The sequence below is a fragment of the Rhinolophus hipposideros genome, assembly GCF_964194185.1.
Source record: "Rhinolophus hipposideros genome assembly, chromosome: 18".
Taxonomy (NCBI): Eukaryota; Metazoa; Chordata; class Mammalia; order Chiroptera; family Rhinolophidae; genus Rhinolophus; species Rhinolophus hipposideros.
In genome coordinates, this window is record NC_138064.1 from 26369252 (window position 1) to 26397086 (window position 27835).

Below are 27835 nucleotides of genomic sequence, written 5' to 3' on the forward strand. Positions count from 1 at the left end.
GGATAAGAAAACAAAAGCCTTACACTTCAGATTGAAAGATGCACACAGACTGAAAATAAAGGGATAGAAAAAGTAATTTCATGAAAATGGAGATGAGAAAAAAAAAAGCTGGGGTAGCAATATACCAGACAAAATAGACTTTAAAACAGAGGTTATAACAAAAGGCAAAGAAGGACCCAGTAATCCCACTTCTGGGTATTTATCCAAAGAAACCCAAAACGCTATATTGAAGAGATATGTGCATCCATATGTCCATTGCAGCATTATTTACAGTAGCCAAGATGTAGAGACAGCCTGGGTATCTGTCAATGGATAAATGGATAAAGAGGAGGTGGTACACATATACAATGTAATATCACTAGGCCATGGAAGGGAATGGGTTCTTGCCATCTGCAGCGGCATGAACTAGAGGATATTGTGCTGAGTGGAGTATATCGCACACAGAAAGACAGATGCAATGTGATTTCACTTATATGTGGACTCTAAAGAACAAAATAAACAAAACAGAAATAAAATCATAGATACAGAGAACATTTTGATGGTTGCCAGATGGGAGTGGGGATTAAGGGGGTAAGTGAAAAAGAGGAAAGAATTAAGAAGTACAAATTGGTTTTTACAAACTAGTCATGGGATGTAGGGTATAGAATAAGGAATATAGTCAATAATATTGTAATAACTATGTATGGTGTCAGATGGGTACTAGATTTATCAACGTGATTGGTGAGAAGGGAGTTGGGGAACACAGTGAAAAAGACGAAGGCATTAAGAAGTACAAATTGGTAGTTACAAAGTAGTCATGGGGATGTAAAGCACAGGTAATATAGTCAATAATGTAGTAATAACTAGGTATAGTTCCGGGTGAGTACTAGACCAGTCAGGGGGATCACTTCTTCAATTATATAAACATCTAACCACTGTGCTGTACATCTGAAATTAATATCAAATAATATTGAATGTCAACTGTAATTGAAAAATTTTAAATGGGAGGAAAAGGTAAAGGGGAATAACAGGTCCAAATTTCCAGGTATAAAACAAATAAGTTATAGGGATGTAACATACAGTATAGAGAATATAGTCAAATATTGTGATAGTGTGGTACAGTGTCAGATGGTTGCTGGACTTATGGTGATCACTTCCTTAGGTATATACATGTTGAATAACTATGGTGTACACCTGAAACTGATATAATCTTGTATGTTAGTTATATTTTTAATAAAAACTTAAAAATGGAATTACTCTAAATTTGACATGCAACCTATTGAACATACATATTTTTATGTCTGTGTGTATATGTGTCCACATGTGTAAAGCCATGCACCAAATATAAGCAATACATGACATTTTTAAGAAACACAGAGTATTAAAATGTCAAAGTTTGGGGGCACTATTTAGAAGTATAAATGAGAACAGGAGAACTGCTGTCTAGCAGAGACTGGAGGGCTCATCGAACAACACGCTTCTTTCTGCTTGTGTCCGGAAACAAGGAGTATGACATAAAATAGCAAACAGGAGCCAAAATATCACCTTTATTAATGAAAAGGTGGAGGAGAAAGCTTAGAAGTTGGAGAAGAATGCTTGAAATGAAAGCCAAATGGTCTAGACAACTTAATTCAACAAATAGAATTATCTACATTGTCTGTTAAATCTTCCCAGACTTACCAGCCAGATAAAACATTTCATATGTGCTGGAACAGAGTAGGTAAAGAAGTAGAAAGGTCAGAGGTTACAATAAATGCAATAATTTCTAAGCAAAGAAAGAGAATTGTTCATCCCAAAGAGAGAATGAAATAAAATTAGACATCATTGACATTATAATTGCAAAAGAAATCCCCAAAGCACACACAAAGCAAAAGCTGAAAACCACGCTTTTAGAGCCTTACATCTAAAAGTATAATACTTATAAGAGAACTTAAAGCTTTAGATGCTTATATAGGAGAGAGAAGAGTTTAAAAGGAACTAAGCTTTCAACACAATTTTTTTTTAAAAAAAAGAAAGGAAACAGAGTGTAATTAAATACAGAAAAATATAAATTCAATGAGATAATCAACAAAATCAATAGCTTGTTCTTTGACCAAACACAAAATAGACTACCTCATGGCAAAATAAATGAAGGGAAAAAAAGGAGAACAAAATCAGTACTAATACAAATAGAATAGTGTTTAGAAAAAATATTCTATGACTAGATTTTACTAATAAGTATAAAATCTTGAAGACAATTTAGAATGTTATTCTAATTTACCAAGAGTAATAGAGAAGCTAAAGCATGGATGCTATAACTAGTAAAAACTCAGATCTATTAAATATATACTTACACATATACACAGGCTAAAACCTAAATGGCTTTAATTATGAGTTTTACCAAAATTTAAAGAAACAGACATCTTCCATTTATGCGAAATCTTGAGAAGTAAAGCAAAGTTGATTGAAAAAAAGTTGAGGAAAACTTCCCTAATATGACACCGAAAGCATAAACAAAAATGGAAAAGATCAAAAATATATTTAAATGAAAATTTAAATCTTCTACACAATAAAGTAGACCAAAACCCATGTTAGCAGACCAGCCACAGACTTAGAAATGATACTTGTGAAGTCAATTAATTCCAACGGATTCGTGTCTGGAACAATTCTAAAATTTTTCAGTGCAAGATAATTTTATACTCTTAAAATTGTTGAGGACCCCAAACTGCTTTCCTCTTGTGAGATATATATCAAATTTTATCATATTAAAAGTGAAAACTGATAAATTTTTAAATACTTGTTAATTTATTTAAAATAATCATAAACCAAATGTATGTTACTGTATTTACTGAAAAATAATTTTATAAAAACAAAAAGAAAGTAACTTTAATGACAAGCATGGTCTTGTTTTACTCTTTTTCAAATATCTATAGTATCTGGCTTAAAAGAAGACAGCTGGATTCTCTTATCTGCTTTTGCATTCAATCTACTGCAATTTTAGTTTAGTTTATGTATATGAAGAAAACCCAGCCTTACACACATACACACACTCTGAAAGAATGACAGTCTCCTGTGGTAGCTGGACCATACTTTTAGAATTGCTATTCTAGAATAAAGAATTCCCACAACTCAATAAGAAAATGCATATATTTTAATGGGGGGCGGGGAGGCCAGAAGATATACATAAGCAATTCACATAGAGGAAATCTAAATGCCCCAAAACATTTTTGTTACTATTTAAAATTTTAAATGACACGATAGTTTTCCATACCCACAAGCCTGACAAAAACTTAAATCTGGCAATTATAAATATCCATGAGGATTTAGAGCAATGGTAACCCTATAGACTGCTGGTGGGTATGTAAATGGTCATCTTTTAGAAAAAAAATGAGCTATACCTAGTATAAAAATCAGCTGTCCCTACTGTGATACCCAGAAATTTCCCCTCTAGATATTTACTTAAGGAAGTGCCAGGAGTCTTGCACGAGGGGGACCACTGAGGCATTGTTGAAATAGCAAAGATGGAAAACCTCAAAGTCCACCCACAGAGGAAATAGCTAAATAAATAGTAATAATTAGCACCATGGAATTCTACATAGCAGTTAAAATAAATTGACTATATCTACACTAAAATCACAGAGAAATATTTAATCTGTAATGTTAACTATTAAGTTTTAGAATGCTTCAGAATATGATACTCTTTTTCATGTTAAGACTGACTAAAACTACTAGGTATCATTTATGGATATATATTCGTATTTATAGTATATGTATATTAAAAGAATAAAAGTGTCACAGAAATGCATATATCTACATCAGAATAGTGGGTGCTGCTGGACAGACATGGAGGGAGACCAGATCAGAAAGGAATATAATAGGACATGAAGTTTATCTGTTATTTTTTTTACTCATCAACAAGCAAAAGAAAACAAATGCGAATATGGCTAAATGGTAATATTTGTTAAAATTGCATGATGGGTAATTGAATGTATTTTTTTAGCTATACTCTGTCCCGTGTGTATGTTTGATATTTTATAACACTTTAAGTAAAACATCAAATTAAATTAGAAATCCAGTTTCACATCAGGTAGTATAACAGCAGATATGGAGAATGTGTTGGGATTTAGTTATCTATCTGGAATTTATGGCAACTTCAGGACACTAAATTGACATTTGAATCATTTTGAGATGGATTTCTTATCACTTTTCAATTGCTTACAAATATTTCATTAATACTCCATCCCCATGATTGTATTTCTGGACAGCAGAATGTTCTGGTAACGTTTATTGTATTCCTGCAGATGGACAGTGTTATGAATATAAATGGATGGCTAGTGCTTGGAAAGGCTCTTCCCGAACAGTCTGGTGTCAAAGGTCAGATGGTATAAACGTAACAGGTAAACTTCCAATTTCTCTTTGTTCTTTGATAGTCTTCCTGTAACAATGTGTAATAGGTTAAAAAATATATGTATATTAAGGAAAGATATTCTTTCAGTATTTAACACATGGTTGGATTTAGGAGACCTGAACTGTATAACTTCCTGGTGACCAATGAAAAATTTCATTTTTTAATGTTTCAGTTAAATTCTCCCTCATTCAGACGTTTTAGACATTGCTGCTAGAATTCATTTAATTAAATTATTGTCTAACTCAAATAATTATTATAAGTAAATAAGTAAATTATCATATTGTTTTTCCTAGATAGTTAACATATTAATAACTCACTACTTGCTAAAAATAAAATCACTCTTTCGTTGACTATATCTGTTCCTGTGACTTAAAGGCAATACATATGCAGACCAAAAATATTACCAAGGGAATAATATTATACAAATCCAAATATCTTCTTGAATTCAGAAGTCTATGATTTTTAAAAATTAATTAATAAGAAAGACTTGTTGATAAATCTCAAACCCAAAACATCTGAACAGCTCACCTACTGTGCACCCACTCAAAAATTATTATACATCCAAAGAAGAAATCCAAATGAAGTTTTTTGAATGTCCTTTACACCCAAATGTACTCTAAAGAACGACTTTAATGTGCAATTACTACAAGTTTCCTTAGCTGAGCCCAGTAAAAGCAAGAGATCCATCCCAAGGATTCTTTTGAACAGGGAAGAAATTTAGCTCCAGATTTTAGTGAGATGAGCCACCCTGCAAATTTCCTAGAAAGAAACCGAGGTCAGAAACAGAATCTCAACCTCAAGTACATGGACCCGAAGATCTAATGTCTCTTTTTAAATAATGTATTTTTATAGATCTAATTTGCAGATATCGCCATAGCATAGCAGTAGCTTGAATATTGACAGTTAACTGTTCAGGGTGACCTGCTGACTTGTTGCCATTGTTCAGTTCCTCTGACAGGAAGAAAAACTAATGTGCATTTGGTTGCCCCTGAGTATGTCCCTTTATAAATTTAGCTGTAATATATACAGTAAGATAACAGGAACAGGGATCCATATGCTTTTTGGAAAGCATCAACTTTTATATTGAATTTTGAATTACCTGGATTTATTGAAACCTAATTACTCATTTCCTCCCTATGAGATCTGGAGCAGGATGTCAAATTGTATTCTTGTGAAGATAAGATTTGAAACATGAAAAATCTGTACCGGGAAACCCTTGATAATAGCAATTCCCAGTGGACACATGTGTAACAAAAAAAGACACCTTCCAGGAAACCCTTTGCTCTCTCACAGTATTATCTTCTGGGGGAAAAATCCGTTCCAACCACACCACTCTAAGAGACAGAGGGGGAGAAAGAGCTGCAGGAGGGGAAATATAGGCTTTCTGAACCCGGGAGGCATTATAGAGGTGGTTCCTTCAATTCAGGAGATGAAAATGGATGTCTACATTCTTCTTCAAACTATCTAGAGGGAATTTTGTAGGCTTCCCCAGGGGTCCTATTAGTTTCCAATGTTTTGGTGTTTTTTTTCCTAAATATGGATGCAAATAATATTTGCCTTTTCTTCTACATGTTAAAAGTGCTTTTCCCACTGAATTTAGGGCTATCCCTCAGTGCAAAAAAGTCAAATTCTAAACAACTTACCTGTAGAAATCATATTTTCAATTTCTTTTTAATGCAGTATAGTATCCAGTGTATTTCTTTCTAATACTGTTTGAAACCAAAAAGCCAATGTGCAAATTATTTGTGATAAACTTTATGTGCATTCTCCTTCCATCTTTTGGGAGGGATGAGATTCTTTATGAGAAATAGAGAAGCATGCAAAGTGTATTACTTACCTTGATTGATTGCTTTAATTTTATTAATAGTTATCCTTTTAAGAAAGTCAAACTGTTGTTTTCCTTTTCTCATATGTTTAATGATAATAACTTAATGTGGCCATTTAACTGCAACTGCCTTGCAATGACTACCTGCTTTCCATAACATTTTTTCTGAGTATTTTGATTATAATATTGAGAGATAAGGCAAGGAATTAACAATAGTCACCTCTGATAAATTCCAGAGTATCATCAATTACATAAACAAGGGAAAAACTTTGCTTTGTTAAAATTCTGTTAAACTAAACAAGAATGGTTTGAAATTATAAGTTCCTTTCACGTCAACAATATTGTTTCCTTATGACACATATTCTCATCTTAAAAACTTTACTTATAACAACTTAGGGACTTGTGATACTATACTGGAAAAGAAGGAATAAGAAGAGGGATAAATAGAGCTGCAATGTCAAATTAAAACAATAGTGTAAGAACACTACTTAGTAGCTACATTTGTTTTCTTTTCCTGTACCCCCAAAAATCCCGAATTAGTGGGAATAGTGATTTTTCTCAAAAAGAAATATACATAATTAAAAAATGCATTTATGTGGTAGTCACATAAATTAAAGAGACATCTCATAGGACGTGAAAACTATTTCTTTGAATAGCCAAGAAAGAATTTTAAGTTTGCAATAAAATGAAATCTACGTTTTAGTGTGGGATGTGACCTCAAGAAAAATGACAGAAGTAGCTCGTGTGCCATCGGTGTTTTCAAAGTAGCAACTATAAAATCCTCTTCTCACGAGTGCTTAAGGGGCACCTGCCAAGCGCCAGGCACTGCCTGTCTCCTCTGAATAAGAAGGGCTTTGAGTTCCTAAATAAAGCGGTCAAGGTTAACCAGATATTTCACAGTCCACCACCCTCAGAAAAACCTGTGGGATTCCCAAAGTGGTTCAGGATTCAAAGACAAGCCTATAACAACAGTGTCTTTTTATCATTGAAAGCGATACTACTTGTCAAAACTTGGTTTTCTGTTCTGCAGGGGGCTGCCTGATGGTACGCCAGCCTGACACTGACAGGTCTTGTCACCCACCGTGTAGTCAACCCCACTCCTACTGTAGCGAGGTATGTGTGAAGTCATTAGGGGAGACAAACCAGCTTCATCGTTCGTCATCCTGCTTACTACCTCTCGTGCAATCCATTTCCCTTTAAAGAAATCATATCTTGAGGCATAAATGTTCTATTTTTGGACCTCCTCTTTTATCAATGTAAACAATTCTGAATGCACTTGCTTCTACTGTTAGAATACGTTTATGTACCATGCAAAAAGTGTGTTCTCTTTTTAAATAGTGAAGACAGAAATTACATATAGTAAATTCCCAAAACAATACTTCTTTAAAGGCTTCTCTTCAGGTCAGGCCTTTTATGCTTTCAAAGATGTTGTATGCAAAGACCTTGTATGCACAATAGCAACCTTCTTCTTCTCCTGCAGACGAGGACATGCAGCTGTGAAGAAGGGTACACTGAAGTCCTGTCTTCTAATGGTACACTTGAGCAATGCACACTGATCCCTGTGGTGGTGATACCCACCGTGGAGGACAAAAGAGGAGATGTGAAAACCAGCCGGGCAGTACATCCGACCCAACCCTCCAGTAACCCGGCAGGACGGGGAAGGACCTGGTTTCTGCAGCCTTTTGGGCCAGGTGAACAGATTAGGCAGCATTGATGTACAATTCTTTAGTTACATATTTAACCAATGCCAAGAGATTAAAAAGTGAGCAAGCATTTTCATATGAGATATTTATTATTTCACTGAAACATTTGTTCTGATTCTGACATATGATCTTAATTTTTTTACTATTATGAAAAAAAACACTCGTGCTCAAATTTCAGAAAAATTAAAGTACTTTCTTTTGAGAAAAAACATTTAGGGTTGGTATTAGTTATGCAATCTCAGTCCTAAATTTACAAGTATAATTCTTTTCACATTGTGCAAAGAAATCTAACAATGAAAGTATTAATTAGAAGGGGGAAGCGTGTTATCATTCAGTACTGGAACTAATAGAACTATAAAGACACTTGAGAATTTTTCATTTGACCACAGAGTGGTAATCATTTGAACCTAAAATAGGAACATTAGTAATGCAGTGCCATGCTGGAAGGTATGTGGTCGCCAGGCCTATTTCTGTCATCCCTTAGAGTTGGCACACTCAAAATCTCAGAATCTATTCTAGCACCAGATATATAGAAGGAGGGATGGAGCCTTCCTGTTTAGATGGGAAAATCCGAACTTGGAGACTGATCGTACGCTTGTTATATTAGACAGCTCTTAATGTGTCTAGTAATGGACTTGAAGCCAATACAGGCAAAAGCTTGAAGGCCTGATGAAATGCTATTCCTATTCTGCACACTTTCTCTCTCCAGTTGGATTCAACTGTACACTTATCCCTAGAATGTGCTATGAGGGCTATATGGTAGCTAATATCATGCCACTGTTTTTCACAGCAAGAGGGATTACTAGTTCATGACCAAAGGAAATCTCCAGGCAAAGCTAAGCATGGACTACTTTATAACTCCATTAGAAATATGAGAAAGGAAGGAAGGAATTTGTATAGCTAACTCATCTCTATTCTTAAGGCATTAAGTCAAAACACTTTCCATTACTGGAAAATCATTGTTGGGATTATTTTAAGTATTTTCATTATTCAGCCACATTGCCCCTCCCTTGATTAGGTTTTAGTTAAAAATACGTTGTATTTTGCAAAACTGACTTGACTATGTAAACAAGAGTTCAGAACACTGAACTCTTCTCTCAGTGTTCAAGACAGTGGACCAGCAAATGGCCATAACAATCTTGACCTTGACAGAGAATCCAAGCAGGTCTCCTCACATCAAAATTGGTTTTTAAAAAGAAAGAATATTATAATTGTCATTTTAGATGTAATATATAGTTTACCTAAAGTAAACTTTTAAAAATATATTTAAAAGATATATGTTCTAAACATACATTTAGACCCTGTTCTTGGTTTTTGAAAAGCCCAAAGAATATTTGTTGAACTCTCAGGGTAAATAAAGCCAACAGTGGACCAGCTCTTTTGATTTTAAACTCAGGCTTAAATTTTAAAATCTTTAGAATCAAAAAGAAATGGCATTTAAAATATTAATTTATTTCCAGCAAATGAACCCCTAAGTTGATCCAGACATAGATGAAAAGAATTCCGCAGTACAGATTTGCTTTTAATGCCATTTAAAAATTGAAGAAACCAGAGTCTTTTATAGGGTCAACTTGCCCAATCTATAATTTAACACTAATATCATATGTTTAATTGCATGCATGCAACAGAAAATATATATATTGATGTGAGGACCAAATTAAGTTAGCAAAGTCATTAATAATGTCTACTGTTTAAAATTTATTCAGAACATAAAACTGAGAAGTTCAGAGAGAATGAGATCAGAAAACCATATTAGAAAAGACCCTGATTTATCTGATCCCATATACAGGTTTTCCCTGCTGTCCAAAAGTAGAACATTCCTATGAAACCTTTCATAAATTGAAATGGCGTAAAGCAAAGAAGCAGTTACCTTTAATATGGAAAAAAAATGAGTGGTCCCAGGCCCAAAAATAACCTACCAATTCATGTCAAATACACTTAATTCCATCCAGTTTTACACGAAGCGTAACACCCTTACAAGCTATCTTGGCCTGGAGTGCATGCTGCCTCTGTAACAGCAGGCTGCAAAACACACGCTGACCACTATTTTTGCTTTTCACCTTTTTTCATGAAAGAGAAATTTCACTTTGGACTTCTTTCAGTGAGTGAAAACAGGTACTTGGTAAAAGAAAAATAAAGTGATATAATGAGAACTTTCAAAAAGCAGGGGATACCTGTAATAGAAAAGATAGAAAAAAAGTTATTTAGAGGTACTTTTATATGAATCAAACTTGGTTATTTTTGCAAACAATAGTGTCAAATCTACTTTAAGGCATACTATAAGTATAAACTAGATAAAAGATTATTCATTTCAAAATATGTTAAATATACTCATTTTCAGCTTATCTGGAAAAAATGTTAAAATGACAAAGTTTATGTGCAAATACCCATCTGCATTAACTCTAAGTTGTAGGACTTTCTTGGAATTGCATTATTTTTCTTCTTTTCTCATAATTGCCTTTTTCAAAACAGAATGGAAATCAGAAGAAAATGTTTATATAGCATTTTGCATGTGTTAGATTTAAAGTAAAATTCACATAAGAAGCAGCAGAAGTTTAGACACTTGAAATCTGAACTCGAATTAAAAACTCGAAGTAATTATTTATTACTTTTCCCTTCCATTTTCATTGATGATTTATCTTTAAAGAAGGAGCATATAACTCATAATCATTAATTGTGCCTAAGCAATAATTCATTTTGAGTTTTGAAAGGACTTAGTCATACGTGATTGGTCATCGGTCATAGTTAAAGATGGTCATTTATATAACAGACTAATATAAATTAATGATTAATATCCATTCTTCTTAGATGGGAGACTAAAGACCTGGGTATACGGTGTAGCAGCTGGGGCATGTGTGTTACTCATCTTTATTGTCTCCATGATTTATCTAGCTTGGTGAGTGTTTAAATATTTCAAAATCTAAGGGGATACATAATCTCTATTTCAGAGGAACACTTTCAGTTGACCATAATAAAGGAATAGCAAACTAATGTCCCAAATAAGTGTTCCGTGTTTATTTAGTGTTCATCTGAAGTTCTAAATAAACATGGCCTTAGTCTTAGTCTAAAAACTACCAAATCTGAGCCATTTATTTCTGCACATGAGCCAGACTTGCTTCAGGCTCTCCTTGGTTATGCAGGTAATATGCTTATGGTGAACTGTAGATTTCTACATCAAATTACTACTGGAGGAAGATATTATAGTAATACCTAATCTTATTCAACTACATTTTTATCGTTTTAAACATGTATTATTTATAAGTTATGTATTATTCATAAAGGATTCTGGCCAAATATAAATGATTATATTATAATACTATGTCTGTTGTTAGTACTAGAGGATTTCCATTTGGATAATTTATCTTTTACAGGATAATAAAACATTTGAAGGGTTCTGTTTTAAGTTTATTCAGAGTATAAAACTGAGAAATTCAAAGATACCAGAAAATAAAATTTTAATTTTGAATTTAGGAAATGTATGTGATTAAGTAATTTAGGTTTATCAATATGTTTCAGTTTTTTTCAATCAAAACAATAAAATTTACAATGGAAGATTGATTTTGATTTTTTTCTCCCAATTTTAATGACTTATTTTAACAGCAAAAAGCCAAAGAAACCCCAAAGAAGGCAAAACAACCGACTGAAACCTTTAACCTTAGCCTATGATGGAGATGCAGACATGTAAAATATAATTTATCCTGGAAACAACCAGTTTCAGCTTTCTGACTTTGCAGTAGATATCCAGAAGCCACAAAGCTATACAAACTGTGTGGATTAAAATGCATTGTACCCTTTTTAAAGATCATCATTAAGAAAAGAGTGAAAACCACAGTGCCATTGGAGATATCAAGACAGTACCACTTACATAGAAACCATCAGCCCTGAGAAGTCTAGGAGATTAAGGTGAATACATGCTGCCTTCTGAGAGTGTTACGTATGTGATCTTTCACGAAACCTACCAACTGGCAATTTACTTTCATCTCTAAAACATGGTGATGGAATTGTCCGATCAGGATGCCTCACGCAAGCCTCTCTCTGCAGTGCTAACCTGTAGTAACATTTTACATGTAGAGTTTATAATGAGATCTCTACACTACCATAGGCAAACATAATATCATGTATCCTCAACTGAAAAATACATATTATTATGTCAGATTATATACTTGTTAATAAGCCATTTTAATGATGAATAAAAGATAAGCTCAAAGCTGAGCAGAAAACCCATTGAATAAATGCAGCAACTTGGTGGTTGATGGTAGCTTTTATCGACCTGCATTTCAGAGGCAAAGACTCTTTTATAAGACTTCCTTCTTGTCTCTCTCCAAAGTACAAATGCTGGACATGTACTAGTACCTTAGAAGAGTCCTCAAGTTCAGTATTTTATAGTGGTTGTCTGGAAAACTAATTTGCTTGTGTTAATACAATAAGTTTCTACTTTCCCTGATTTCAAACTGGTTGCCTGGAAGGCACATTTTTGCACTATATTAGTGCAGCATGATAGGCACTTAGCAAATATTGCCATAGAAACTGCCTCTTTCATATGGGATGAAGATATCTACACTAAGAGTGTCATGGAGACATTTACAAGTTACTGTATCCTGAAGAGAGTAAAGTTCATTTTGGATGCCAACAGGATGGAATTAGCTATTATATCTGCTGCATACACTCTTCCTCATCACTGCAACCATTATGAAATCAACAACATGGCGGTAATTTAAGTGTTGAAATCCTAAACTCATTAACCCTCCAAAAGATGGATCCCTCTAGTTGTTTTTTAATTGTACTTTGAAGGCTATTTATGACTAGATTTTTATATTTGTTATCTTTGTTATAAAAAAGAAAGAAAAGAAAAGAAAAAGAGGAACTGGTTGTCTTTTTAATTTTGAGCAGATGGAGAAAATAATGAATTGATGATTTTTGTACCTAGAAGGAATTATGTGTTGATTTTTCTTTCCCCCTGATTTGTCTTCCTAGTTTCAAATCAAATGTATTTCAAAATCCATAGTTTTCTCATTCTCACTGGTAAACTTGAAGTGGTCTTTTTGATGTATGATTTCAAAAACTAAAAATGTAAACAGAGAAGAGTAAATGTTTTGCCCAGGGCTTCATTCTGGACCAAGGGTGGCAAACTCTTCCTGTAAAGGGCCACATGATAAATATTTTCAGCCAGGTCTATGTCGCAGCTTTTCATTTCTGCCATTGTGAAAGCACAGCCATAGACAATACACAGTACATGTAAGAATAAGCATGGATGTTTCCAATAAAACTTTCTGGAAAAAAACAGTCAGCAGGCCACATTTGCTGGTCATGGTTTGCTGGTTGCTAGTCTAGAAGTTTTTTTTAAAGCTAACTCTCCCTTGGGTCATCATTAGCTTTCATTCATTTATCCTCAGACTCAGACTGCAATCAGTGTTTAATTACAAAGGTGAAAAATAGCCATTAAACTTATTGCTGTGATGTAAGTAGCTATATATTTTTTTCTTTCTTTCTTTTTTTCTTTTTTTTTTACAGCTTATAGTCCTGGGAATGGCACAGTGAAATGATATTTAACTTGGCGGATTTCTTTCATATGAAAAGAAAATTCAAAAGGTGTCATTAAAAAGCAATACCATTTTCAGGCAACATTTACTGCAACAACCTTTGGGAGAGGGGAGGACGTTAGGGTTTGAGGTCTTTTAAAAATAGCATAACAAGTTATTTTATCTTAAACAGAGCTGTGTTGCTATAAAAATGTTTTGGACTACAAGGTATTTTACATTCATACTAGAGTTTGAACTCCCCCTGCTGTTCATTAAAGTATTTGCAAAAATTATAGAAGACATCAGATTGGGATGTCATTGTCCCCAAAATGAATAGATTTCTACATATTTCACTAAGAATTAAATGTAGTAAACACTAATTCCTTATTCAATATTCACTGTATAAGGCAATGTAAATAATTTCAAAGCAAACAGGTAGTCAGGAAGATAAGAATTTTACCTTACATCAGGGATTTAAACAAGGAAAAGCATAAAAACAAATTTCGTTTCATCTGTCTTACTGAAGAGGAAGACAAAAATAATATATTACTCTAAAACTGTGATTACAATATAAGTACTCAGAAGTCTTCCATAATTGATCTCTTTGAATAAAATAAACTCCATTTGTCCAAAATGGTTGAGAAAGAATCTATTGCAGTTACTTGAAGAATTCAGCTAACAGCCTTATGAAAGGCATGCAACACCTAATAACTTTGAAAGTATTGACTAAAATAAAGTATTGTTGCTATTAAAGCTATACTTACAATACTGTAAAATGTCATTAATTCAGAAAGTAGATCAATATCACCCCACCTTTATTATAAGAATTAAATGAATAAATTGATCAAAATTATAAAATGTTATGAAAATGCAAGATGATTTTATTCATAAATTGATTACACTTTACAACACAATGTATGTGCAGGAGACTAGGTCCAATATGACCTAACATTAGGGGGCATATCAGAAGTTCATTGTTAAAATAAATAAATACTGGATGGCCTCTGGTTAGAAAGGTAGAAAGAAGAGAATATAGCTAGCTGGCTATTTTGGATAAACGAAAGCTACTGTATTCATGTTTATAACATGCAAATGGTCTTATTTTTGTTCCTGACATGAATCAATATTGAGTTAAATACTTTACTGGAATTTCATCAAAATCTGATTCCTCCTGTTCATTTTAAGAATTCAGAAGGGGAATATATAGGTTACTTGTCTATTGATACTTCCGCCTTACCAAAATGGTCTGAGCCCAAAAAGGTTTACAACTACTATTGTATAAGTATGAAGGTCTGTTTGTTTTTGTTGGTTTTTAAAAGAATATTGACTCAGCAGTATAGTATTGTGTTGGCGTGCTCCAATATAAACCGTATTGAAGTGGCATAACTGATCTTTCTTGAAATAGGTTGATTTGCTCATTCATCAATACCTAAACTAGGATATTGGCCATAATCCTTATTTCAAAGCCTGTTTGAGAACACTACAGTGTAACTTAAGCTAATTTGGAAAGCAGTGCATAAAAGCATGTTCTTAATTACTTATAACAAAGCACAAATTACTTATAAGACAAATATTTATTAAATTATCACAGGTAAGACACTCAGCTAGGCACTGTAAAAAAATAAAATTAGTAATGGCTTTTGTATACATTGGTACCTAAGACATTCAAAAAAAAGAAAAACTGCTTAACGAGTGACAATAGCACTTACACACATCACCCTTTCCTCTAGATGTGATTTTTCAGTGTGGCTAGTTTTTTCCCTTATATAATGTCTGCGTCTCAGCCATGCTGCTAAGCTTTTACTGTACCCCTCCTCCACCCTCAGGCAGGTAGCAATGGTCATTGTGGCTTATCAGAACCTTCTTAAGTTCCTGGAGACTTCAGGATAAAGCCACTTATTTAAAACTGCTTAGAGGAAGCAAGTAACAGCTCACACTTTTTTTTCCTTTTTTTTTTTTTTTTTGTTTACCTCCACTAAATCCCTATATTCTTGTTCATTTATGATGATTTTCTCTGCCTGGTCTCTCTCTAGTCTCTAATCAGCAACTAACCTGGTCTACTTTCTCTTCAGAACCACCTTCTACTAAACATGCCCACATTTTTAATAGGAAACAAAAGAGGGGAATACCTATATTTCCTTCTTATTGGAGTCAAAGTGTCACTTAGAGTGTGAACATGTTGATTTAAACAGAGTGTACTGGTCAAAGACATGAGTAAAGAGGAAAGATGCAGATGACGTGCAAAAAGAAAAAAAAAAAAAGAACCTTCTCTGGAAAAATGTCAATTCCTACAGTCAATTTAGCACAACCCAGTGTCCTCCGACCTCCATCTTGCCTCTTTCTCGTCCCACTGTACCGGACAGTGAGGGAGGCCTACACTGTTTCATTCGCAAAGGAGAGCCATTTCTTAGGCTGATTTGGGATCTGAATTGATTTGCAAGAATCATGTTTCCCAAATGACCTGGGATCTCACTATTGTTAAAAATATTACCAAACTCAAATCTGTTTCTTGTTCTGTTTCTCCTGGAAGATGGAGGGTGTAGAAAGGACAGCAGTGCATGAACAAATCTGTGAAGGATCTTGTCAAAGAGGGATCCCTCCTGGGTGGAGTTTAGATATGAGAACTGAAACATCTGTCTGTCTCACCCGGACTATCCTCAGGTGGTCATGACCGCAGAACAGGATTTCAGGTGTCTGGAACTGATGTGTTGTGGGCCTAGCAAACATTACTCTTTATGAAAAGAATGTGTGATATGATCATTCTGTATCTAGCAGGGACACTGATAAATGATTATGTCTACATTATTAAATAAGTAAAATAAATCCTAAATGGATAGAATTAGTTTTGTAGTTTTATGTTTTTTGTGCTTATACCAACCCAGACCTTAAAACAGGCAGTATTATGAAGACTTAGTGTGTGGGAGTCATGTTTTCAGCAATCAAATATCTCTATTTAGATATATAACTGGGTGTTAGTCTTATTGTTGTGTTTTGTAGATTTTTTTTAAAAGCAATAGTTTCTAGATCGCCTACTTTGAACCCTTAATGAACTTTCCTCAACTATTTTTCAGGAATCTATCTGTGTTTATTTTTTTTTAAGTAAACATTAAGATTCTCTTTCTGGTATTTTTTCCTGCCTATTTCTAGCACCGATTTGAAGAGATCAGTATCTGTTGTTGTAAAATATAACTTTATTAAATTTGCAATATGTCTTTCTATAAATTATAATCTCTAAATGTGTTTTTTTGGTTAATTTAATTACCTGAATATTTATTTTCTTTAAATAAGAAGGCAGCTGTCTAAGAAGTTTTTGTTAATATTACTTTGTAAATTGTGTAATGTAATTTATTTTAAATTATGTACATTTCTTTTTTAAACGCACAAATGTCTATGTACTAATTAACTACAGATTTGCAAATAATGCCACTAAGCTTTATTCAGTTAATACAGATGGCATGTGAAGATGTAATATGCTTTTTTACATTTTCATATGGGTAATTTGTAAATAAGTATGTTGCTGAGAAACATAAACACGGAACCCATTTTCATTCTACTCATGTGTATCTGTTTTAATTTGCATCATTTGCTGCTCAAAACCGGGTTAATTTTTTTTTCAGTGAATATCCAAATCCTTTTACTGCTTTTAATTGCCTGTTCCTGAGTATTTTTTTAACAACTCCAATTTAGAAAGTTCAAGAGATGCAAACCTTTACCTTAATAGTCTACTGAGGCCACCAGATTAATCATCCTGGACAAAGATCTCCTGGTTTCCAGTCAATTAAAAGAAAGGATGGTAAATACTCTAGAATATAGCACAATCCCTTCTTGCCTCCTCAGTCAGGAGACAAACCTTTGCTGTCCCTTCTCCCTATATCTACCAATTAAAGACCAAACCGAAAAAGCAAGTCAGGAGCTCACGCGTTAACAAATTGATTCCCTTAATTCCCCAAATTAAGTAAGATTTATACATGTACAATTCAGGAATGGGTGCACAAATTAGATAAATTACTGCCAGGGTAGCTTGCAGTTAAAACATTTTCTGAAATAGGTAGTTGCTAAGCGGGGGACCCTTTAAACACTTAGTATATGAACAACTGAAAAAATGCAGCTAGCTTGGAATGCTTGTTGAAAAACGGTGATTTACAGTCTCCTTTATTCTCTGTATTGTTCGTTACAATTGAATCTAGATGAAAATAATTTCAAATATATCACCCAGATACACACACACACACACACACACACACACGCACACAGGGTACCAAAAAGAATGTATATACATTTTAAGAAAGGAAATAACTGTATGAAAATTGTAAGACTCAATATATACCAATAACAAAAGATGAATACAAGCGATGTGTATACATTGTTTTGGCATCCCTGGTGTGTGTGTGTGTGTGTGTATACACATACATTACATATATATATATACATATACATATTTATAGTCAAATTACTAACTTCATTTTCTATTTTGTAGCCCCAATTTATGTCCTCCAAACACAAATAAGAACAGGACTGGGCTACAGTCTCTATTTGCTTCTTCTGGGTTCCTAGTGATTCCTTCCATTAAACTGTGAACATATTCCAAAGAAAAGCCAACAGACTTCAATTCACAGTTCTCATCAATGCCAATTACTCACAAAAGATACTAGATACATCCAGAAATACTTAAATGCAGCCATACTTCCTGATATTGCAGTCTTTTTCTTTTTTTATTTTCAGATGACTTCCCCTCCGCCATTTTATCTTCCTCTTTAGCATCTCCCTGTGTAGGTAGCTCAGGTTAACAATCTGATATCTGTCCTGCTATGTATTTCTCCCTGACCATATAACTTGTAAACATAGTGGGGATAGGAGAAGAAGGGGGATGGAAAGAGAGAGAAAGAGTGGAGGGAGAGGGAGAGAGAGAGAAATGGGCTGTATTTAGTAGACACAATCAGAAAACAGTGTCATTTTTTCCTATTACAATTTTCAAACACAGTAAAATGTCCTTTGCCCCACCCCCACAATATCTAAAGCAAATGCCGTAGTTTTTGTTCACAATTTAAGCTATGAAAAAGTCCGAATCCTGGCATAAATAAAACATCAATCCCTCTCATTGTTTTCATTTCCTTGACTACTAGCAAATTTGAGCAACTCATTTTTTTTCTTATATGTCAGCTCTTTGGATTTGGTCCTCTATTATACATCATTTTTAAATGGCAATTCTGGTGATGCCAAGTAGCTGTTAATTTTAGGCCATCAACAAAATTAACTTTTTGGTAAAGAAAATGGAGCTTTCTGGATTTTATTTTTCCACAGTCTTTTTTTTTTTTTTTTTTAATTCCAGGCAGACACTCTTACAATGGCCGCTGCCACGTGGCTGCCCCTAGCTTTGCTGTATCCTGATCATGCTCACCCCTTCTCATGGAACCCAATCTTCTGTTAAAACCATGCACTTCTCAGATCTCTGCCCTCACTGTTACCTCTATCTGAACCCCTCTTCCCTTCAATATGGGTCTGGCTGTGCCTTCACTTCACGCAGGGCTCTGCTCAAATACCACCTCCTCAGAGAAGCCTTCTTTGATCACCCCTGTCACTCTCCATTCCCCTGTCCTTCTTTAGGTTTTGGTGTTGTTTTTTCTGTTTGTTTTTTGGGTGTTTTGGGGGGGTTTTTTGGTTTTTTTTTTTTTTTTTTGCATCTGATATATTTAGGGGAGGAGGCATTATGGTGTTTTTTTTACTCTCTCACACATGGGAGAGACCAGGTCTTTATCCGTTTTGCTCCTTGCCTGGAATGAAGCCCAACACTGAGCAGGAATAATGAATTCTTATTGAGTGAATAAAAGAACAAAATAATTTGTGAATGGCGAGGTTTATGGACAATGAGTGGTTAAGGTTAAATAGCAGATCAGTGATAAAGAAGCCACTAAGATGAAGAGACCAACTAATTTATCTAAAGTTTAAGTTGTCAGTACTCCATCATGAATACATTTTATATTCATTTCACTTGCCAGGAGTATGTTCATCTAAACTCTTCAGAAGCCACAGTATTGTGACATGGACAAAACAGTAACAGAGCAGTTTAAAGAAATAAAAACAGTGGTGACTGAGCCTCACATTATGGAGGAGTGACAGTTAAAGAAATACCAGTAAGACGTGGGCTGTGGGATTTGGTATGGAGAGTGGAGTCCGTAAAAGAGAAAATGTTGTCATACCTTTTTCTCAGTATTAATTTTATTGCATGGGAGTATATTAGGGAGCTGTGAATGCTGAAAAATTAGGAAGGGAGGCAGATTAAGAAAAGGGCGATTGCAAATTTCTGAACATCTCTTGTTCCACAATGCAAAAGCAGCCTGTATAACCTATTCAGTCTTAAATTATATTAGTTTATTTTATGGTATCAATAATAGTCAGATGATTTGCTTTAAAGCAGAAATAAAACAGAACAGAATAAAGCTAAAATTCAAAGTGTTTCCCAAATACCCATAACTCACTTAGGAACAATAGAGGGGGACATTCAGCAACCACGTAAATACATCGGTAGACCATTTAAAATCCATTCCCTGTAGAATACAATGTCTTGATTTCCTGGAAAAGGGAAATAATTACAAAGTCAGAGTCAGCCAGTAAGTCTAGAAAGTAACATGGAGGAGAAAGTGAACATCTTAAGGGATAGGCCTGCGTGCCGGTCTTTCATAAACAGGGATTATAGTGAAAACCCTGTCAAACTGTATCCCCAGTGACCCTCCAGCTGCTACTTGGAAAGGGATGTATGGCCATTCCCTGTCACAATTTATCTATATAAAAGTTTCACTCATTTATAATATTTGTCTGCTGGGGGATTTTTTTTATGTTTATCACTTTTTACTATCTTTGCCAAAGGACTACAAGTCTTTTCTTCTGATTGTAGTACCTTACCATCTATGGGAAAAGAAATTTACAAAAATAAATTGAGAACAAAGTATCCTGGCTGTAGGAGTCATAGTCGACAGGATTTTATCTGATATTTGCATAAAAGACCCTTAAAAATTACAAGTAAATAAATCTTGTATGCTCATGTTCATTCTTATGTCTATATGTAAGAATCCACAGGAAAATCAAATTAAAATGTCTCATAATTAAGTAAACAATGATTGACCAAGGCCAGGCCTGGTAGTAATCATGAAATAATGCATGTTGCAAAAAAATTTTGGTAATGTTTATTCAGTGATAAAAACTAAAGAGGCCTTTGATACAATTCCTTTTAGAATAGGCATGATATTGGCTTTCAAAAATCAACAATTTCTAGCCAAAAACATTTAAATGTAATTATGGATTTACAATCAAAGCAGATGTAATGATAAAGTGCTACCTTATTTTACTTAGACTACACCATTCACAGTCACAGTCCATTGGTACGTAAGTATTAAGAGCAATACCTACCACTGACAATTATCAGATCTTGCATATTTTACAAAAGCAGTTAAAAAAAAAAAAAAAAGGAAACTCTAAGGAGGGACCAGAAACCTTGAATTAAAATTCTATTTTACTTTCTGGTAGGATATAAGAACAGGACCAGAAGAAAAGAGGAAATGTAAATGGCTTTTGAACTTATGGAAAAGATTCTTATGAACATTCATAGTTGAAAAACATGCCACTTAAAACAATAATACAATGGATGGGGAAATAAAGTTTGACAATATACAATCTTATCAAGCATAAGGCCAAAAAAGTTTTTTTTTATACTAGTGGGGAACATATTGATTCAAGTCAATGAATGGTAATGTGGACACTGTTCTTTAATTAAAAGTGAACAAGTCCTTTGACCTAATAATTCCACTTCTAGAAACTAATCCTAAAGTCTAGAGAGAGATATGATAGATGATAAATGAGTGATAATAGATAGATAAAGATGTGATAGATATGATAATGTGTGGTATATGTGTGCACACTGTGTGTGTGTGTGTGTGCAGAGAGATAATAGATGGTAGATTAGATGATAGATAATTTGTATAAAGCAGGTACACAATGATATAGTATGGGGATATTTATCACATGTGTAGTTATAAACCTATGGAAGCAACAAAATGGATATAACTAATGGAAAGTTTAAATAAGTAAATCACGGTCCATATGACACAGAATACTCTACAAGATCTTGTTTATAAGATCCTCTTATTTCTGTCTTTAATTTTTCAGAACTGTGGTCTGACAAAAATTAGTGAGAAGTCACAACACACACACATTCCCAAAATATTTCTTACTTATGCTTTGAAAATGGTCTTCAACCAGTTTATTTTAAATGTTACAAACAATTGATTGGAAACTGAGAGTCAAGATTTTGGTGCAGTATGAAACTCAAAAATATTTCCTCCTAATCATGCACTTGTAAAGCCAACTTAAAAAGCAATTGCAATTCAGGGCCTTTCAGCATAAATAAAAGAAAATACAATGCTGAATATTTGTCATTTGGAATGGACCTTTTTTTCTGCCTAAGCCCCTTTCTTCCAGGAAAAAAAAAAAAAAACCACAAACAAAAACCCTCCGGCTCATTGTCACTAATGTGAGACTGAGCTTTGGAAGTGCCAAAGAAATAACAAAAAAGAATTATCTTGCATTTTAGCAATTGCCTGAAGTTAAATTTAATGAACTGAACGGGAAGGTTTCTGCAACATTAGGGAGAGCAGCTGGAAAAAAAAGCCGGTTTCTGTGTGTAGTGGTCGGTGCTTACCAGATAATGAGCAAAACGTTTACAGCTCATCTGGACTTAGAAAAACATAAAACACCAACTTGGAAGCACAGAGAGCTGATCATTGTCTTTCTGATTAGATACCCAGCCTCAATTGTTGAAGCTAATAAAATAGGTAGGGGAAAAACTCTCCAAAAATGCGCATCAGAGGCCCCTAGGGGGAAAAATGGAACAAATGTTTATGTAATTGGATTATCGCTATATCTTTTCTGTTAGAACTCTGCTGTGAAGATCAGCAAACACATGAAAAGCTTTTATCTTCCATCCGGAGCTAGTAAGAGAAAGTTGAAAAATCCTGGGAACTTAGTATGATGGTCAATCCAAAGGCAGGTGTAATGAGAATGCTATTTGCCACATGAAAAGACTTAGTTCTAACTAGTTCTAATGTTCTCCAATTGATTCACTAATATGACAACTGCTGGCAAACTATATTTTTATTATCTTATAGAGGAAATTGCAGACAATTAAAGTTGAGAGTCTGAGAAGACAACTTAGTGAGAGTTCTGAAACTTTTGCTCAGATCCCCCAAATAAAGACAGAGCCTGTGGTGTGTCTCTCTCTGCCCATTTATCCATTCATTAATAATTATTGAGAACCTACTATGTGCCAGGCACCATTGTAGGCTCTGAATGGTGGGAAGTCGGGAAGGATAAAAGACTGATCATACGTTCTAATGAGGGGAAAGAGACAATCGAAAAATAGGGAAATGTAATATGCTGGTTGGTGAAAATTGCCATGGAAAAAACAAAGTAGGATACAGGTGACGGGGATGCTAGAGCATGTATGCTACTTTGGATTCCTGGACCCAATTTACTGGGGTGAACGGGGTTCCCATGCAAACAACAAGTAATTCTCCAGACACCAGCTGGACGTCCTACAGTTGATCTCTATTCTGACACTATCTCCCTGGAGACACCATTTGATCTTGTCAGGGTCCAAAAGCAGGAATGTCCTCTCTCAGCAATATATGGCTTCACCCTTGCAGGCATCTGATATAACTGAGCTAAGCTCAATATCATCTCTTGCTCTGAGTGTCTTTTGAGGTGTTGATGTGATATTGGATTTCCCTCATTACATAATGCATTTATTTATTCCTTTACCCATAGCTACTATTTTTCCTTCTCTACATTCATACCCAAACTTTTCCACTTTTGGAAGGGACATTACGTCTGACCACTGTGCTATGAGCCAAATATATGATTGTGGATGTAAGCCACTTAAGTTGTATGTGATTTGTTACTCAGAAATAGATAACAGAATTTGGTTTCTAGCAGTTAGAAAACCCTAAACCATGTGACGCTGGCTTTGCCCCAAGTAGCAGGTGGAAGCTGGAAGGGTCCCCCGAGAGTTGCTTGTGAAAGTTGGAAGAGACTTTTCTAACTTAGAGCAACTGTGGAGTTTGGAAGTCATGTTAGAACAATTATTTAATCCCAAGTTTTTGAAGCATAACAGTTTTAAAGTATAAAATAACAAAGAAAGAAAGAGATCAGTTAGACCATAATGTAAATCGCTTCTTTGGATCCAATTTAAAGGGTTATAAAATAGGATCTAGCAAGAAAGTCTTCAAGTTCTAGATACTAATTAATACTGATATAAAAGTAGAGGGGAAGATTTGCCAAATAACATGCAGTATATTGCCTAGTTTTTCTCCACTGACAGGACAATAAAACATATGCTTAAACAGCAGCAGGAGATGGGCTAAATTTAAAACACATTTGGCAAAAGAGTTAAGCTTGTAATTCTGAGAAGGTCTAATCAGTCACATTTGCTCTGGGAAAAGCCCTGACAAGAAGCCTGGAAAGGGACTAGTTAACCTGAGTATTCATTTGCATGCTTTCAGCTGCAAGTAACCTTGACTCAGACTGCTGAAGCAGTGAAGTCACGTATTACTACCTTCCACAGCAGGGGACCAAGACCCCTGTGGATTGACTAGGTCACTGGCTCAGTGATGTCATCCAGGATCCAGGTTCTTGCTGCCTCTTGTACCCTTGATGAGGCCAACAGATAGGTGAGTATTTATTCTCATAACTACACCCAGGCTCAAGTTAGTCAGCCATGTCTCAAGAAGAAAGGAAAACAGATGGGGGTGGGGGGCAACAACAATCTGGCACAAAGAGTTAGCGGCAATAGCAAACAACACTGAATTCAGCTCCTATTTGCTTTGCAAGGCATATCGGAATAATGCTCACTCATGTGAACCAGAGTCAGAAGTAAGAGGCAACAGATGTATTCAGGTAAATCCTATGCCCCAAAAGGGCAGTAACAGAACCATTCAAATTATCTTTTTGGCAGGCATAGTCCTCAAGGCTAAGAACACAAGACTAGTGCCCAGCCAGGAATCCTTTATGTGGTGGTAGGTAGACCCATAAATGCCATTATGGCACATTCTCAGTCCAGTGGGATGAAAGCAGTGGCTTTCATCTGCTCTGAGCTACTGTGACTTAGAGGAGTCCCCATGCCACATGGGTCACATTGATGTAGGTGATGTTGGATCTGCCAGCAGTTTCTGAGTGTGGGCCAGGATCATGTCTCGTGAAGCCGAAGAATGGAAACATGGACCAGGGAGAGGCAGGAGAAGAGGTTGCTGCTCCTGAGCGGGAGGGGGTCCCTAATGGGGGGTGCCCCATGACTGAGGCAAAAGCTTTTTTATACCTTCCCTTGCCTGCTTGGGGAAGGGGAGCTGTTTGGAGAAGGGAACTTGTTTGAAGAAGGGAATTGGCGCCTTCTAATGAAATTCGTCTACCAGGTTGGTTCTGCTTGCCCATCCTGAAGGAATTAGCAAAGCAACCCCCTCTTATCTATCAAATCTGTTCCATTTGTCAGGCCAAAATGAATTTTATGATTTACCTCAAGGCTTTGTTACATTATGTCCTGGAGCAAAGGAGTGATATCAAAACCTGAAGTTTTAGGATATGGCTATCTTTTCTTTATCTTACCAGGGACCTACCTATCTACCTAACAATCATACTCACTAACCTGTCTCAACACCCGCCAAACTTTAGGTGAATTTTGTTGAAGAGCCAGGGAGGCAACAGGGAGTTGTGTTCACTTCTCTTTTGTCCTTATTTAGTTGCTTGCACTGCTTGAGGTAGAACTTGAGGTGGAAATAACCTAAACTGAGAGAGCATAGCCATTCTAAAAGCCAAAACCAGGCCTTGGTAGCCTGGCCTCTCTCACCAGTACATGCTCTCCATCCATCCAAGAGTCAGGGTTACATGTTTTCAACCAGGAGCAAAATGGCAGGAGGCAATCAGTGGAGAAGAATAAGGAAACAGGTAATGTTTAACGCCTTCAAGAAGTCTTCACAGCCTAGCTTCTGAAGGAGTTAGCGTGTTTTCTTAGAGGAACTACAGGAAGCTGCTACTTTACATTCAATCGTCAAATAAAGCCTGTTTCGGATTATTTTATAATTCAAATTATTTGTACTATCGTTCCTTTTTAAATCAATGGTAGAGTGTGAAATGTATAATGCAAGATGTTGTCTATACCCTGACATTTTAATAGCCATGAACATCCAATGTTGGCTTTCCAAAAGAAATTTTTTAAATGTCATGCTTTAAATTTTTAACAGAAAAATTGGGGCCAATCACTACTTGTCTCACCCCAACCATCCCCAAAAGAGCCATAGCTAGCACCTCCTGGTTGTTAACTTCTGCGCCTGGGCCTTATAGAAGGCAATAGGATGGAGAGAGTCCTGTAGATTATGCATGCATTTACTATTATATCCCACGTAACAAAGCTCCTTTAAAACAAAGCTGATCATGCTGTAACACACACACACACACACACACACACACACACACACACACACACACACTGCCATTGCTGTCTCATCTTTAGGCAGATTGACATCAAATGTCTTCAAAGATTATGGCAAACCCCTGAGGGTTGTAATACTAAAGTATGTAATAGATAATGATAGACAACCCTAAGCAAATTAATTATTACACAACACTGAACTTCAAATACTTGAATACACAGAAGTCAGGTGGCAGGGCGTCTGCACATTAAAACTCCAGGGGATATCACACACACATCATAGACCAAAATTGTGCAGAGTGAACTCTAGACAGCCACGCAAGGCAGCCCAGCAGGTCTTTTTTGTGTTGCCTCTAAAAGTAGACACCTGGTGTCTATATATGACACCAGGATTTCACACGGCTGCTCCTGTGTATAAAAAGTATACTTGCCACTATAAAAACACAGGCCCTCCAAATTCCAAATGATATCACTTTACGTTCCATTCCCAAATAACATGCTTGAGCTACCACCAACCTGTCAGAAATAAACTCCTACCTCACCGTGAACTCTAGCTACTTCTAGCTCTCCCAGGAGTCTGCCTCTGTGATATTATGTTGAGCAAACATGGGGCCTTTCCAATGCTGGATAGTCCCAGCAGTTCACATCTGGCGGACTCTGGAAACTGCTCCCTGGCAGATAAGCGACTGTGTGAGGAGAAACTTGAAAGCTAGTGCAGCAGTACCTATTGGTGGAGAGATTTGGTGCTTCTGCAGCAGCAAGGCAGATTTTCACAGCATTAGGAGAAGCCACCAAACACTGAGGGATTCCTCCTTTGACTGCTAGGAAAACTCAGGCTTGTGGAGAGAAGTAAGTGCACTTACCTCCATGACTCCATTCCAAAGGCAGAAGTTCAGAAGTTAATTATCCAGAGCAGAACAGAGAACCGGTAAGTGTCACCGGGACCTTACAGAAGGAGCTGGGGCAAAGGGAGCGAAGGGAAGTGTTTATGAGCAGCAGTATTTACGACTACATGTAGAGGGCATAAACCTACCTGTATCCTCTGGTTTCCTTGCCAGAGTCCCCTGTCCTAGTCCATGGCTATCAGGACAACTTGAGTGATTTCCATTAGGCTAACCACCACCCAGACAAGTGACATTTGTTAGTGTCACTTCCCTCATTCCCCAAGTTCACCGTCTAGTCCAAAGCCCACTTCTAGAGCCCTCAGTCTCTGATGATCAACTGGAGAAGCACATACTGCTTTCAGAGGAAACTCCACAAGATAATCACACCATATTTGATCTCAGAGCTTTTTCCAGCGATGGTGGGATTTAAACAACGTTAACTTTCTTATTTATACCTTTATATTTCCTAAAATGTTCACAGAGAGTAAATGGTTTCATAACAAGAAAAGATAATAAATCATTGGAACAACAACAATAAATCCAGTTCTAAGTTAACATTTGCTTAGGAGGCCTGCTTTGCTCCAACAAAAACTAAATGTTCCTTTGAAAAGATTTATTTCGATTAAATAAAAATTGACCCTTAGCCTGTAATTAAGATGCCACAAAAAATCCATATAAAAAATGTAATGGAAGAGAATGCTGTCTTTCATCTACCAAAATAGATACTCTTTTGCTTAACTAAAATACTGACTTGAAGAGAAAAAATAACCAAGATAAATTCCCACTGTTTACTTTCCTATTACTGCTGTAATGAGTTACCCCCAAATTTAGTGGCTTAAACATCCCAAATTCATTTTCTTACAGGACTGGAGATCAGTAGTCTAAAATCAAGGTGGGGCAGGGCTGCATTCCTTCCGGAGGTTGCAGGTGAGAATCTGTTTCCTTGCCTCTTTCAACCTCTAGAAGCCACCTGCATTTCTTCCTTGGCTCACTCCATGGTTTTTCCCTATATCACTCCAACCTCTTTCTTCCACCATCATGTCTACTGTGAACGCTGACCCTCCTGCCT

At 35.6% G+C, this 27835-nt stretch overlaps 1 protein-coding gene across 1 annotated transcript in view; it reads left to right on the forward strand.

Moving 5' to 3' along the window:
* THSD7A (thrombospondin type 1 domain containing 7A) overlaps positions 1–13065 on the forward strand; it is a 623382-nt gene extending 610317 nt beyond the window's left edge. The window contains exons 25-29 of the mRNA XM_081079273.1: positions 4260–4355; positions 7222–7304; positions 7672–7882; positions 10703–10790; positions 11495–13065. Coding sequence (XP_080935399.1) covers positions 4260–4355; positions 7222–7304; positions 7672–7882; positions 10703–10790; positions 11495–11579 — 563 coding nt within the window. The 3' untranslated portion in view covers positions 11580–13065. The remainder of the gene's footprint in view (positions 1–4259; positions 4356–7221; positions 7305–7671; positions 7883–10702; positions 10791–11494) is intronic.
* The last annotated feature ends 14770 nt before the right edge of the window (positions 13066–27835 follow it).